At 49.0% G+C, this 15,675-nt stretch overlaps 1 protein-coding gene across 11 annotated transcripts in view; it reads right to left on the bottom strand.

Moving 5' to 3' along the window:
• Positions 1 to 15,675, bottom strand: part of UBR4 (ubiquitin protein ligase E3 component n-recognin 4) — a 2,329,353-nt gene that overhangs the window by 1,466,614 nt on the left and 847,064 nt on the right. For all 11 annotated transcript variants that reach the window (XM_078642504.1, XM_078642505.1, XM_078642507.1 and 8 more), the window contains exon 31: positions 14,666 to 14,766. In XM_078642504.1, the coding sequence (XP_078498630.1) occupies positions 14,666 to 14,766 (101 nt within the window). The remainder of the gene's footprint in view (positions 1 to 14,665; positions 14,767 to 15,675) is intronic.

The raw sequence follows: 15,675 nt of genomic DNA, 5'->3' as shown, positions 1-15,675 counted from the left end.
GTAAATGCCGCAGAATCCTCAGGAGGGGAGGTTTTGACAGTATACACTTGAGTGTCCGGGGCAGTTTGTGGATCCCCTGGGTCCGCCGCATCTGCCCATGTGTCATGCTGATCTTCAGGGTCAGTGTCGGCAGGGTAGTTGTATTCACCATAGGCACCTTCCCCAGCCTCCACATCCGAGTAATTGGGCGAGAGTGGAGCAGTGTCGTGAGCACGTGGATTAATCAGTTCAACAAGAACTGGGGAATCTGTGGAATCCTTTTTCTTCTTCAAAGGAATTGTGTATGACTCCATAGGCTGTGCCTGTGTGATCTTTCGCTTGTAGATGGAAAGTTTACCGGTGTCGATAAATTGTTCCGACTGCTCCTCCAGTAGGGGTTGTCGATGTTTTGTGCCTACAACTGCAGGGGTAGGCTTCGGCCCCGTGGATACCGTCATGGACGCCTCGACGACCTTCCTGGGTGCGAACGCCTTCGGCGCCACTTTTGGCGGCAGCGTGAACTGAATCGGTGCCGTTGACTTTTGCGGTCTGGCGGCTGGCTTCGGGGTGGAAGTATGCTTCGGATCGACCGCGGAAGCCTTGTCCTTAATGCACTGCAACGAGTCCGACACCTGCTTCGTGAAAGATGCGGACGGTTTCGTCGACTCAACAGGTGCTCTCGAGCCACAACCATGTGCGGACTCGAGGGTAGCAGTACTCTTGGCCTTGTCGGACCGACATGCAGGATCGACAGCTTTTGGAGCTCCGAGTCCTTTGACTCGGGTCGGCGTCCTTGACAAGCGCTTTCGGTGCCCCAGCCTTCGGCTCGACGCCCTTGAGCGACTTCACCTGTTCGACAACCTTCTTTGGCTTCGTCTGCATCGACAGGTCCGAAGACGTGGAGCCGACCAAGGCGACAGGCGCTTTCTGTTTCGACGGCGCCTCTATCACTTTCGGTTTTGTCGAGACCGAAGCTTGTACCTTCGGTTTCGATTTGACTAATGGCGGCTCCGTAGAAGCGTCTTTCGAGACCGAAGCTTTCTCTTTCGGTTTCGATTTGACTAATGGCGGCTCCGCAGAAGTGTCCGTAGCCGGGCCCGGAGGCGAGACCGTGGATCTAGGTGTAAGATCTTGGGTAAGGCCATGTGGCGATCCCTCGACCTGAGCCTTAGTTGATGTCCGAACGGGGCATAGCTCTTCGCCTGAGCTACCTTCCGTGGCCCCATAGGCCTCATCGTCGTCTCCTACCTCGTCGACAACGTCTTCTGTATCGAGCATTTCTACGTCTGCGTCGTAGTTGGAGTCGATCTCTGCCGCTGGAATGGAAATCGTCTCTCGAACTTCCTGCTCGTCTGCGTCTTCTCCCTCAGTATCGAAAATGTTTACCGGGTCAGGTGCCGTCTGCTGGGCCTCCTGGCGCGCCACGCGCCGAAGTCGAATCGTCTTCTTGGAGCGAAAACGAGACCAAGCCATACAGTTGGCTTCATCGTGATCCGGCGACAGGCACTTGTTGCACACCGGGTGGACGTCGATGTGGGGATACTTGGAGTTGCACACGGGGCACCACTTGAACGGGCTCCGTTCCATGATGTGTCGTCGAATAAGGCTTGTTGCGTTGACTGGGCCTCGAGCACCGAAGAGCCACGCGACTCCTCTGGATGTCCGACTCTGGAACTGAGCCGGAATAGAGCTGGGCACCGAACGTAAGACAATACCGACGATGTAGGAAAGGCCTTTGGGCCAAAAAGAAAGTTTTTATCGAATCCGAACTTGAGTGATCAAATATGCATCCGAACACAATGGCGGAAAAAAACAATCTGGGGATGGAGTCGATGCCCATGCGCACTGTAGTCCAGGGGAGGAGCCACCTATCTCGTGATACTTCGAAGACTCTTCCAGGACAACAATGTGCAATCATCCGGACCAAACACTACGCGGCGATCTATGCTATAGATATGAATTCAGCAGCCCACATGCCTCGAACCCATGTTTTCAAAGCCTTATGAAAGGCCAGATGACTGGGTTCCTTTCGTATCAGAAGAGGGAGGGAATTCCACAGTTTTGCAGCATTATAAGAGAAGAGCCGACCACCACTTCTAGCACTCTTAATTCTGGGAACCAAAGCCAGGTGAAGCTCGTCTGAGCACAGCCACCTGTTAGCTCAGTGGGGCTGGACCAGAGAGGATATGATGGCTGGTCCTTTCCCACTGATCAACTGGTGAGTCATGCACAAGGCCTTAAAAAAAGACTCTCTCCTGGACCGGGAGCCAATGGAGACACTTCAAGGCCGGTTTAGCCGATTGCCGCCTCGTGATCCCAGAAAAATCCTTGCAGCACAATTTTGCACAGTTTGAAGCTTTACCAGGACCAAACATGGGGCGCCCAAATAAAGGGCGTTTCTGTAGTCCAGGCGTGACAAAATAAGCACCTGGATCATAAGCTTTCTTGCTTCAAATGGTAGCAGAGAGAGCACTTTGCAAAGCATTCTTAGCATACCAAAGCAGGACGCCCCAACCTTTGAGGCTTGGGTTTTAAAGCTAAAGTCCTAGTCAAGCCAGAAACCTAAGCTCTTTATCTCTCACTTAGGGGTGGGCGAAGGGCCCATGCACACTGGCCACATAGTGTCAGCCTCAAAAAGAGAGGGATTGCCGATGAGCATAAGCTCGGTCTTATCACCGATCAACTTGAGGTGATATTGTTTCATCCATCTTGTTAGTCTTTGAGGCAAGGACGGAGAAAGATAGAGGCCCTGTCCGCATGGTCCAGAGCGACAACCAATTGGGTGTCGTCTGCATGTGTGACGATATGCACTCCAAAAGGAAGATCGATGTTGGCAAGAGGGGCCATATAGGCATTAAAAAGAGTAGTGCTCACAGACGACCCCTGCCTGATCCCACAGTGTAGGGACAGAGGGTCTGAGATGGCCTCACCCTCAAAGACTTGGAAGGATCAATCCTCCAGGAACGATTGCAGCCAGGTCAGAGCGGCTCCCGACACACCCAGGCTTCTGAGTCGTTCGACCAAGATACTGTGGCTAACCGTATCAAAGGTTGCACCAAGGTCTAACAGAATCACAGCCAAAGAGCCTCCTGCAGCGAGGATTTCCCTAGAGTCTTCGACGACTGCTAGTAGGGCCATTTCTGTTCCTTGACCCGGGCGAAAGCCCGTTTGAGAGGAATGCATATTATTGTTTGAATCTGGTTATGAAAATACTCAGCGAGTTTGTTGCAACGGCGATCTGCTGCTTCGAGTATCAAGGGGGGTGGGGGCTTTCAGGAGTTTTTAATCGCAATACGAAATGTTTCCCGAGGGGTGTTGGCTGCCAGGAAGATTTGTTCCTCATAATAGTAGGTTTGAGCCTTTTTGATTTCTATTTTTTAGACTTTAATAGCCTCCTTGTAGTGCTTTTTCTTACTTGGGGAAAACTCTTTTTTCCATATTCTCTCATCTTTTTTGTATTTCTACTTGAGTTCTCAAAGTTTAGGGGTGTACCAGGCCGTTCTGTTGGGTCCAACATGCGTCTGGGTGGTCTTCTTTGGGAGGACCTGGTCTACTGTCTCCTCAATCCAGTTATTAAATCGTGCGTTGGCCAGTAGGGGGTCGTGGTGTGAGGGTGGCTTAGACTTTTGTAATGCAGAGACCCACTTTTCTAAAGAAAGTTTTGACCACCTACGTGTCGTTTATTTAAGTTTGCTGGGTCGGAGGGATGACTTGGGAGGGGGGCCAACAGAAAGTAATCAAGGAATGGTGTGACCAAGGAATAGGAATTGGTTCCTGACAGAGTAACTCCCCTACATTGGAGAATATGGGGTCAAGGAGGTGTCTTTTTGTGTGTGTAGCATGAGACAACTGCTGTATGAGTTGGACAGCTGCAATATCATGGGAGAGCTCAATTGCAGTAGCTGAAGTAGAATCATCGTAGTGAATGTTAAAATCGCCTAGAAGAATAAAATTCGAGACAGTGCTTGCTAATTCTGCCACTATTTCTGGTAATGATTTATGAAATTGACCCATGGGTCCGGGGGTCGATAAACTGAAATACCCGAGAGGCAGAGCGTGGGTGAGAATCCTATTGAAAACTGGAGGTTCTTAAAGTCAAGCCAAGGGCTTCCACAGGTTCAGCAAATGAGGTGATTTTTGTAGATGATAGCAATCCCTCCTCCTTTGCCTGGATTCCTGTCCAGCCTTTGCAATGCGTAGTCGGGAGGGAGAGTTTGGACGATGTCTGGGTCAGAGCCTGCGTTCGTCCAAGTCTCGTTGAGGAATAAAACATCAGGGCTTTCGTCCTTTAGTAGCATCAACAGCTCTGTTGCGTGTTTAGGCAAAGATCTGCAGTCAAGCAATAACAATTTGAATTGTTTGACCGACGGGCGTGCAGAGGGAGAGGTAGGCGAGTGCGACAAGAGCTTAAAAGTGCAGTGCTCACAGCTAGAGACTAGGCTACTAGGGTTAATAAGGTGGTTGCAGTTTGTAGTGAAGTGGGTTTCTGTTGCAGTAACCCCCCCCCCACACTTTTTGCCTGATACCTGATGCACTTTTCCTTGGTGTGCCCTGGGTCCCTGCTAATCAGGTACCTAGGGCCTGTGTTCCTTCCCTAAAAACTGTACTAAAGCCTAAACCCAATTGGCCTCTCTGGCCACCTTTCAGCCCCTGGTAAACGGTACCCTATGTACCCAGGGCATTGTGACCAGAGTAGACCCCCTAAGGGCTGCAGCACTAATTGTGCCACCCTTAGAGGCCCTGTACCCTGACACACACACACTGCCTTTGCAGGCTGAGTGTCTTGTTGCAGAACTAAACAAAGTCGACATGGCACACATCCCTGTGTGCCATGCCCACAAACACACTGCCCTGGCATACATCAGTTACCCTTCCAGCTGGGTGCACTTTGCCAGTGGTGTGGGCAGAGGTGCATGAGCCCTGTGCCCCTACAGTACCCAGGGCCATTCCTGGGCACTGTAAGTGCAGTGATGGCATTTAGAGTATATGGTGCTGGGAGATTGTCATTACGAACTCCACAGCACCATAATGGTTACACTGAAGACTGGGAAGTTTGGTATCCAACTTCTCAGCACATTAAACCCACACTGATGCCAGTGTGGGATTTAATGTAAAAAACACTACAGAGGGCATCTTAGAGGTGCCCCCTGAAACCTAACCAACTACCAGTGTCCTGACTAAGAGCATGTTGCTGGTCCCCTGGGTAGATAGCCATCTGCTCTCCTGGGCCAGCAACAATGCACATCTTGGGACGAGGTGCTAGGTCTCCTCCCCCAGGATGGGCAGGGGGAGCTTCAAAGGCATTTTGCCTCTGTGTGCTTCTCCAGGCCACTTGCTGTACTCCGCAACTGACCCCCACCGGTTCTGACCCCCATTCTGGCGGGAAGACAGGCGGGAAAAACAAAGGAATGGAAGGGAGTGTGCCAGCCTCTGCCAACCCCACCCCTCAGGTGGGGGAGGCGAGGTGAAGCACAACTCCGGGCTCTTGCCATCTTGATGATGGGGAGCCCTGCCCAATCAGAGATAGGCTCCTGCCCCCCTCCCACAGGAGAGGAGCAGGATAGGGGGTGAACTCATCCCCGGACAGGGACCTATTGGTCCCTGCCCTTGCCCTACCTGTAACGCCCCTAAATTTTATATTTATGGGCACCCTGAACCTTCCTTCCTCAGATCCCAATTTGAAACAAGCAAGAAGATCAAGAAACCAGAGGACCTGCCGTGCAGCTGCTAACAAGAGGATGACACCAACTGACTTGGCCCCAGCCCTAGTGGTTAAAGACCCTTAGGACGTCCCCCCGGCGATTGTGACCTGAAATCCAGTGCCCAAGGACACTCCGCGACAACCCAGATGACGCCTGCAGCCTCACAACAAGGGACCCCCCTCAACCGCGACCAGCAGAAGGTAAGATTTCCCGACGTCAAAAGACACCCCTGCACCGGCGCCCCACGGCCCCCTGTGCCCAACACCTGGGTGCCTACCTATCCTCCAAGAGCTCAACTTACCTCTCGAAGTGGTGGTCCCTCCTGAAGAATCTCAGTCCCCAAGCCTGCAGCCTTTGTTCAACTTCCAGCTTTCCCTTTGAATAACAATGAGCGCCCAAAGGCTCAAAATCACACTGCACCCAGCCGCCCGGGTGCCCCTGGGAGTGCAACCTCTGTCCTAATCTGCTTCCCCATTTACCCTGAGCAAGTGACCAGGAGCCCAGCTCCCAGAGCCGCGTACCTTGCTAGCTAGCAGCCACCAACCAAAGGCCCCCTGCTTCCCATAGGATAACATTGGGCCTTCTCTCTCTGCACCCGGCTGCCCCTGTGCCACAGAGGGTGTAACAACTGTACCTACCTGAACCTGGGAGACCCCTGAGTCTATGCCCAGAACCAGTCGAGTACTTACCCAAAAGCCGAGAACTCACTTTTCTTCCAAAGGGAAACATTGACTGGTTTCACTTTGAAATTCTTACAAGTGTGGAGTTTTGAAACTTTAAGATATTCATCTAAAATCAGCCGAACAACTAATTCCGATTTACTCATCTGTTATCAGAAGAGATCCCAATGCTGGATCTTGGTGCCAGGCACTGACCCTGAAAAGTATTGATTTTTGAAACTTACAAATATTAGTTAAAAATCTCCTGTATGACAAACAAATTCTTTTAATTGTTTACAGGGGATGACCAGTGCTGGATCCAGGATCCAACACTGAGTAAGAAAAAGTAACAATAACACTACTTACCTGCTAAGTGAATTTCCTCCCATAGGGTAACATTGGTGATTCTATGTGAAAAAGTTTACAAGTGTCTACTTTTAAAATACTATATTAGTCTGCAACTGTTTACAGGAGATGTCCCAGGACTAAATCCAGGATCCGGTCCTGTGGTTAGAAAAGTAATCCATAAAGTAATTAATTGTATTTAACTAGAAATTACCATTTAGCTCAATGTAACATTGTGTTTGAAATGGTGTATCTATTGTACTCAAAAGTCTATTGCCTATTTTGAAAAAGTACTTAACTAAAGTAACTCATTCTGAGAAAGTATATTTTGATACCTTGTTGGTTCTAAAATAAAACTGTATATTTATATACAAAACATTGGCCTAGAGTTCAGTTCTTGAGTGTGTGAGACCATTTGCTGACTGAGTGTGTACAACGAACAAGTTACTTACCTTCGGTAATGCTTTTTCTGGTAGATACAGTATCTGCCTGTAGATTCCTCACCTTGTGAATATCCCCTGCGCAGCTGCCAATCGGAAACTTTTGTAGCTCTCCACGCCGGCGAGGTCAAGGACGACGTCACATTCTCTCAGCATGAATAGTCAGGAATGGGGGTTTCGAACTTAAGAGCTTGAAGCTCACTTACCCTCCTTGCCGAAGTAATTGCTACAAGAAAAACAGTCTTGAAAGACAGAAGTCTCATGGGACACTTATGTAAGGGTTCAAAGGGTGAACCCATCAAGTAAGTCAAGACAAGATTCAAGACCCATTGAGGCACAATAGATGGAGTTGGAGGGAATTTGTTAGTAAGACCTTTGATAAAACGTAAAACAATAGGTGACAAATAAAAACGGCTGGTCCGGCAAACAAAGGAATGCCGACAAGGCCGACAAATAGCCTTTTACAGTCGCCACAGCAAAACCCAGCTGGGCCAAAGAAAAAGCAAAATGTAGAATGTTGGACAAACGAGCCCTCAAGGGGTCAATAGACTTCTCTCCACACCAGGAAACAAATTTGGACCATCTATAGGAATAGATCGACTTGGTGGAGTCACGCCTGGCCGATAATATGACATCCACCACATCGTGTGGGAGAGAAAAAGAATTCAGGTTGCCCAGTTCAATCTCCAGGCATGAAGGTGCAAGGTCTGGAGGTGGGGGTGTAGAACCTGCCCCTCCATCTGAGAGAGGAGATCTGCCCTGAGAGGGAGATGGAGCGGCGAGCAAGAGGAGAGGTGGAGAAGATCTGTATACCACACCCTTTTGGCCAATCCGGTACGACCAATATAACTTGGGCCCGGTCTAGGCGAATCTTCCTCAGAACCCGAGGAATCAAGGTTATGGGAGGAAACGCGTAAAGGAGTCATGAGCCCCAACTCAACTGAAACGCGTCCCCCAAAGCTCCCTGCAACGGATACTGGAGACTGCAGAATGAGGGGCAGTGAGCATTCTCTCGAGTGGCGAACAGGTCCACCTGAGGAATTCCCCACGTCCGGAAGACGTGACGAACTACCTCTGGGTGAAGCCTCCACTCGTGGTCGGCTGAGAACTGCCGACAGAGTGTCTGCACGAATGTTCAGAACTCCGGCCAGATGATATACCATCAGACAAATCTGGTGGTCCTGAACCCAGGACCAGAGACGCAGAGCTTCTCTGCAGAGAAGATGCGACCCCACTCCTCCCTGCTTGTTGACATACCATATCGCGGTCGTGTTGTCCGTCAGGACCTGAACCGACTGACCGCGAAGGGAAGGGAGGAAGGTCTTGAGTGCCAAACGAATCGCCCTCAATTCCAGAAGGTTGATGTGAAGCAACCTATCCTCTGGAGACCAAAGACCCTTGATCTCTAGATCCCCCAGATGAGCACCCCACCCTAGAGTGGAGGCATCCGTGATCACTGTGGCAACCAATGGAGGCAGGTGAAAGGGCTTTCCTTGAGACAGATTGCCCTCCACGCTCCACCAAGACAGATCCGCTGCAGTTTCTCTGGAGATCCTCACAGACTCCCTGAGATCTCCGTTGTGCTGATACCACTGCCTGCGGAGGCACCGCTGGAGCGCCCTCATGTGCCAGCGTGCATGGTTGACCAGCAGAATGCAGGAAGCAAACAGACCGAGCAGACGAAGGACCTTCAGCACTGGAACGACGGCTCCATTGTAAAACAAAGGGATCATTTCCTGAATGTCGAGAATCCTTTGAGGATGAGGAAAAGCCCGACAAACAGTAGTGTCCAGTACTGCCCCTATAAACAGGTTTCGCTGTGAGGGCACCAGGTGAGACTTGGGTACATTTATCGAAAAACCCAACCTGTACAACAACTGAGTTGTCTCTTGCAGATGATGTAGCACCTTCTCTGGAGACTCCGCGTTGATCAGCCAGTCGTCCAGATAAGGGAATACTGGAATCCCTGATCTTCTGAGATGGGCTGCCACCACTGCCATCATTTTGGTAAAGACTCGAGGCGCAGTAGTAATTCCAAACGGAAGGACCGCAAACTGGTAGTGTTGCGACCCCACCGTAAAACGGAGATACTTCCTGTGCGACTTCAGGATTGGGATGTGAAAATACGCGTCCTGCAAGTCGAGCGACACCATATTCTGTCTTCTTCCAGCAGCGCCTGAAGAACCTGCACAAGGGTAAGCATCTTGAACTTCTCTTGTTTCAGATAAAGATTCAAGATCCTGAGATCCAGGATTGGACGAAGCCTGCCATCCTTCTTGGGAATCAGGAAATACCGGGAGTAGCATCCCTGACCCTTTCCTGCTCTGGAACCACCTCTATCGCACCTTTCTTTAACAAGGTCAGAACCTCCTCCTGAAGGAGACTGAGATGTTCCTCTGAGCAAGCCCCTTGACAAGGAGGGTAAGTTGGAGGGAATTGCCTGAAGGGAAGAGCATACCCATTTGCCACAAGATTGAGAACTCATTGGTCTGTAGTGACCGATTCCCAATCCTGCAGAAAATGGGTAAGCCGACCCCCAACAGGACCAACATGACTGGGAATGGGGAATCTAGGGCTGCTTTGCTGCGGTGATAGGAGGCGAGGTAGAAGAAGAGGAGGAGGAGGAGGAGGGTTGACGACCTCGAGGACGACCTCTGCCTTTTCCCCTATAGGACTTGTACAGCGTATTTTGTTGCTGCTGTTGCTGCTGTTGAGGCTGTCCTTGCGGACGAAAGGACGACTTTCCAAATCCTCTATACCTTCTGAAAGATCCTCTAGATAGAGTCTGTAAGCCAAGAGATCTTGCTGTGGCCTTGCAATCTTTGAATCTCTAAAGAGCGGCATCCGCCTTCTTACCAAAGAGTCCTGTTCCATCGATTGGTAAGTCCAATAGAGTAGCCTGCACATCAGAAGAAAAGTCTGAAGACTTCAACCAAGCCCCCCTTCTCGTAGCTACTGCAGAGCCCATTATCCTTGCCACTGAGTCAGCAGTATCTAGGCCGCTCTGGATGACTTGAAGAGCTGCAGCCTGGGTGTCATCCAAAACCTCTTGAAAAATGTTCTTATCTTCATCAGACAGTTTTGGCAGCAACTGCTTAGAAGAATCCATCAAGGCATGGATATATCTTCCCATCAAGCAAGTAGCATTTGTAGATTTCAACACCATGCTTGCAGATGAGAATACCTTTTTGGCAGACTGGTCAATGCGCTTTGAATCTCTGTCAGCCGGAACCTGAGGAAAAGCCCCTGAAGACTTCTTTGAACAAGCCGCCTGAACTACTAGTCTCTCAGGCGAAGGATGAGCCGACAAACTCTGGATCTTCAGGTGCCACCCTATACCTCCGTGCCACAGTCCTGGAGACCGCAGGAGCAAATAAAGGCTTCTTCCAAACCTCCAACACTGGCTCCAAAATTGCCTCATTAAATGGTAAAAGAGGTTCAGACACAGATGAGGGAGAATGCAACACTTCAGTCAGAAGATTGGACTTAAACTACGCGGTAGGCAGAGTAATGTCCAGTAACTCCGCAGCTTTTCTCACCACCATATGATAGGGAGCTGCATCCTTAGAGGGAGCATCCGGGCCAGGAGAAAAATGCCACTCAGGTGAGACATCAAGGCCACTTGCGTCCTTTAATTCCGCAAAATATTCCTCAGATTCAGGAAGTTCACCGTCCTCCATCTCTTGCCGATAGCGTTCCTTCTCTACAGCCCTCTGGGCTTCCCTCCTGGAGCGGATCCTGGGGGCTGGAGTCGAAGGCTCCACGACCGACTCCGTCGGCCTCGGGATCGGCGTCGAACGCGGATCCGACGGCGCCACAGACTCCAAACGAGGACGACCAGACGGCGCCGGAGAATCTCCATACAGCGTCGGGGCTCTCAGCGCCGGAAAGTTCCAGGACGGTGTCGCTGGCATAAAGGGCATAAACGGAGCCTGGGCATAAGTTTGGGGAACACCCAAATTAAATGCAAAAGGACCCATGGGACCCGCAGGTGCACCGGATGGGTACATAGCCCTCGCAAAGACGCCATACATTGCGTTAAGGTAATGTGATGGGTCCTGACCTGGAGCCGGGAATGGAGGATAATTACACATCTGCGTCCCTGAAGCCGGTGCTCCTGGAGTCGGGCCAGCCGGCGCCGATAAAGGAACCTCCTCAGGCTGCTCCTGATCCTCATGCTCAACCTCATCAAGATTCGGAGAGTGAACCGAATCTGAGGGAGCCGGCGTCGGAGATCGAGAGACTTCGACTTCAGAAGTTACAACCTTCACTGGTGAAGCCGGATTCGAAGGCAAAGGAGCGACGTCATCTCTGTGACGCCGAGGAGAAGATGACTTCGGCGCTGATTCTTTATCAGAGTGGCGCCTCGAAGAATGCTTCTTCTTCTTATGCCTCTTCGACTTCGAATGCCAAGAAGCAGACTTCGAACCCGACCTGGATTCGGATCGAGACCTCGACCTTGATTTTCTTTTACTCGCCTTCTTTTCTTTTTTCTTCATCTTGGCCATAAACAACTTCGCCTCCCTTTCTTTCAATGCCTTCGGGTTCATCTTCCTACAGCACGCACATTCCTCGACGTCGTGATCGGAAGATAAGCACCAAACACAGTCCTGATGTGGGTCAGTAATAGACATTTGCTTCCCGCACTCTCTACAGGGCTTGAATCCGGACTTTCTTGTTGACATTTTAGAAAGGAAACAAGAAGAACAGACGAGAATACTAGGAATTACAAAGTAACTACGGAGAGTCCCAAAAAACCGTTGGTGTCATCACGCCGACGAGGCCCTAATATGGATCCAGTGACGTCAGCGGGGTCGCGAGCGGAGTCGTACCCTCTGTGACATCGTCCATGACCTCGCCGGCGTGGAGAGCTACAAAAGTTTCCGATTGGCTGCTGCGCAGGGGCTATTCACAAGGTGAGGAATCCACTGGCAGCTGTATCTATCAGAAAAATGCTTTCCACTATCCTCTGATACTGCCTTACTGCTCGACCAAGCTACCACTTTAGAGAGTAAGGTTATATCTAACTTTAGCCTCTGCCATAACTCTGGGGACTATGGACTCTGTGCACACTGTACCTTTCTTTGGTCCAGTATATACAGACCCACTTTCTTACACAGTTCGGTCTATAGACTGAGTTTAGCTATTTGGATTGCTCCACACTATAGATGTATCTATCTGTGTTGGGAGGAGTAGGGTGTCTGGCCCCTGGCCCCATCCGGACGAACACGGGCTTGCCTTTGGTCGCGTCATTGGGTTCTTCAATAGCCCAAGCAGGGTCCAGCGACTAGACCGTTGACCCAATATGGCCGCCAAAGTGCGAGTGCAGGTAAGAATACTCAACCCCCCCGCCCCCGAGCTATAACGCAGCTCTGGTAACAGGTATAAAAAATAAAATAAAAGCGTGCCACAATAAAATTCTAAAAAGATTAAAATTACCCACAATTCAGTTTTACAGTTGTTAAAATTCTTAAAATTTTTACTCTGAGCCCCTTTCGCACCAAGCGAATCCTGAGATTCTGCGCCAGAAGTCGCCTTGTCCTGCAGCCAGCGACCTCCAGAACCCCTGGGGGAACTGACTGACTTTAACAAAGACCAGATCTCCTATGAACAGCAGCTTTGTTCAAAAGAAAACGGACACCTGGAACCACCACTACACCCGACGCCTTCGGCACCAATCAGAGGGGCCCACCTGTCCCAGAGCACACCAGAGTCCAAGTCCACCGTGGGATGACCCCTTCAGGGCTCTCTAAAGTCACCTGCAGCCTCTGTACAGAGATTCCCCCCCCCCCGCCCCAACCGAAAGTGGCCGGTAAGGTGAAATCTGAACTCAAAAGACCCTGCTGCATCCAGCCACCCTGCGCCCTGGGGAAGATAACCCGATGTGCACCTACATCTCCAAGCCCTCCAACTTACCTGCCCAGCTGTTGGTTCCTCCCGGAAGTCTTCCAGGACTGAGCCTGCAGCCAAAATCCAAAACCGGCATCTCCTATTGAAAACAACAGGGCAACGACACCAAAAGAGCACCCTGAAACCGGCCGTCCCTGTGTCGCTGTGGATACATCTTGTGTCCTAATCTGGATTACCCTTTGCCCTGAGCTTAAGTACATGAGCTTTGCTCACACAACCTTGTGGCCTGCTCGTGAGCAGCCACCAACCAGACGTCCCCTATCCCCAACTAAATAACACTGGGCCTCAGCACTCTGCATCCGGCTGCCCTAGTGCCACTGAGGGTGTTTCGAGAGAGCACCCTCGACCCTGGCGGAACCCTGGTTCTAACCCCAGAATACCAACTCCCACAAACAAGTACTTATATGCAAACAGTTAACTTCATTTCCTCCCACAGGATTGAATTGACTGCTTTTCCTTGAAAATTGAGTTGGTTTGTATGAAACATTGAAAAAACTGCATATGTGTACCAAACCGAATTACTTACCTTTTGTCTAGGAAATGTTTCAGTGTGATATCTAGGCATATCATACTGATTAGCAAAAGTAACTTAAAAAGTAATCCAATAAGTAACGTGCACAGTATCTGTAAAGTAACTAAAAAGTAATTTTGAACTGTTGACTTACCTGTAATTAACTGAATTTGAACCTGCATTCAACTGCAAACCCTTGGATAGGAGTTTGCAAAGTATTATTTCACTTACCTGCACCAGGCTTGGCTTCGTTCTAGAAATAAAATAACTAAATAATATTTGTTATACAAATAAATTGGTCCGAGTTCAGTCTTTGAGTGTGTGACATCATTTCTTGCCTGAGTGTGTACAACATATGCTTATCACTACCCTCTGATAAAGCCTTACTGCTCGGTCATACTAATACAAATAGAGAGTAAGGTGCTATCTACTTTTACCTCTGCCTACCTTTGGGGTTCGACTGGACTCACTATACCTCATTTTGGTAAAGAGCATACAGAGCCAACTTCCTACAAGAGTCACATATATTACGATTAAAATTGGGAAACGTGACCCTGTTTCACTTTCAATTCTTTGGCAACGCCTGCTGCACAATTGATTAAAAAAATAATGATCTCAGTGCAGAATGGTCTTTCGAAACTGTTTGGATTTTAAGCCCTGTGTTATTTTTAAAAGAGAATAGACTAAATTTCCTGCCATGAAGTGGTAAGTCAGTTTGTGAAAAAGCTGCTCAGTGGAACAAAAATAGTTCCCTTGTAAATTAAGGGTGGCTTGTTCAGTAACAGTTTAACTAGATGGAGGCAGAGGTGGAGATTGTTTAGTAATTTACCCAACTATGGTGTGAGAGAAAGGCTCACTACATGGAAGAGAACCAAAACCACCCTTAAAGGTAGTTTGACAGATTGAGTCACTCACAATATCAGACTGGTCTTGAACAGCATCAATGTAATATGCACAATATACACTACATCCAATATCAAACTAAAAAGCACATAAAGACTTGTAAATGAAGCCTTATGTACACAGAGATGTAAGCTAGTTATTCAACTTAGTCACACCCAATAGGGCTATGTGCCCCTGCGATAAACAACACTATAGCAGTGTAAATTCAAAACTTACTCAGTTGAAAGAGTTTAGTGAAGAATTTAAGGACACGATTGCAGAATTTTGCTGAAAGATTGACATTGGCTGTTGACATCATGATCTGGACCAGTTCACCACTGCAAAAAAATAAGCAATTAACATTTAATTGCAGAATTCTCATTCAAATCAAAATATCGGAAAACAAAGGTGTTACTTACCCTGTAAGCATGTTTGTAGCATGCAGTGCTGCAGATTCACACACTGTGCATACTCCTGTCATCTAGTTTTGGGCTCTGATGTTGCAGTTCTTTTCTTCTAAGAAGTCGTGTGTCACAAGATGTGCTGCGACTCTTGCCCAAGTCAACAATGTGCATGGGCCCTCACCCCATGTTAAATTGTTTTTTGCATAGTGTGTGAGATGATGTATGGAGTGTCAACAGAGCTTAGTTTGGTGCACCTTATATATTGTGCAGTATAAACTGAATAATAACTGAAGAGATCTACAATCATCACATGAATCCGGGAAGGAGGGTGGGTGCAAATTAATATACAGCATGAAAAGCTACGAACAGATCTTTAAAAGGTAACATTTTCCCCTCGTAGCATGTGTGGCTTTTGATACACATGCTCTGCATTGTCTGAAAATAAGTGCCCTCTGTAAACAGTAACTTGCAAGTTGTGGACAAACGTTTTCCTCTTGCCACATCAGAGGCGCTTTTAGTGGGTCTACATGCTTCCCGCAGAATAGTCATGCATCCCTGAGAAAGATTTAGATAGTCAAACTCTAGGACTTCTGGTGCTAGAAAACTAGGTTAAGTTATCTGGGATTATGGTGTCTGATTTGGCCTGGTCTCCATATGAGAAGGTCTGGCCTGAGCAGCTGCTTTTCATAGGGACTGATGGACATTTACAGGAGCATGGAGTACTAGTGCTGCCTGGCCCAAGTGGGAGACATGGGGATGAGCATCAAGGACGTTTTGTCTCATTTTCCTCACTACGTATGGCAGGAATGGGTAGAGGAGAAAAGCTGTAGGCAAACATCCTGG

The sequence above is a fragment of the Lissotriton helveticus genome, chromosome 5_1 (genome assembly GCF_964261635.1).
Source record: "Lissotriton helveticus chromosome 5_1, aLisHel1.1, whole genome shotgun sequence".
In the NCBI taxonomy this organism is placed as follows: Eukaryota; Metazoa; Chordata; class Amphibia; order Caudata; family Salamandridae; genus Lissotriton; species Lissotriton helveticus.
This window is presented reverse-complemented; position numbering and strand designations above follow the sequence as displayed.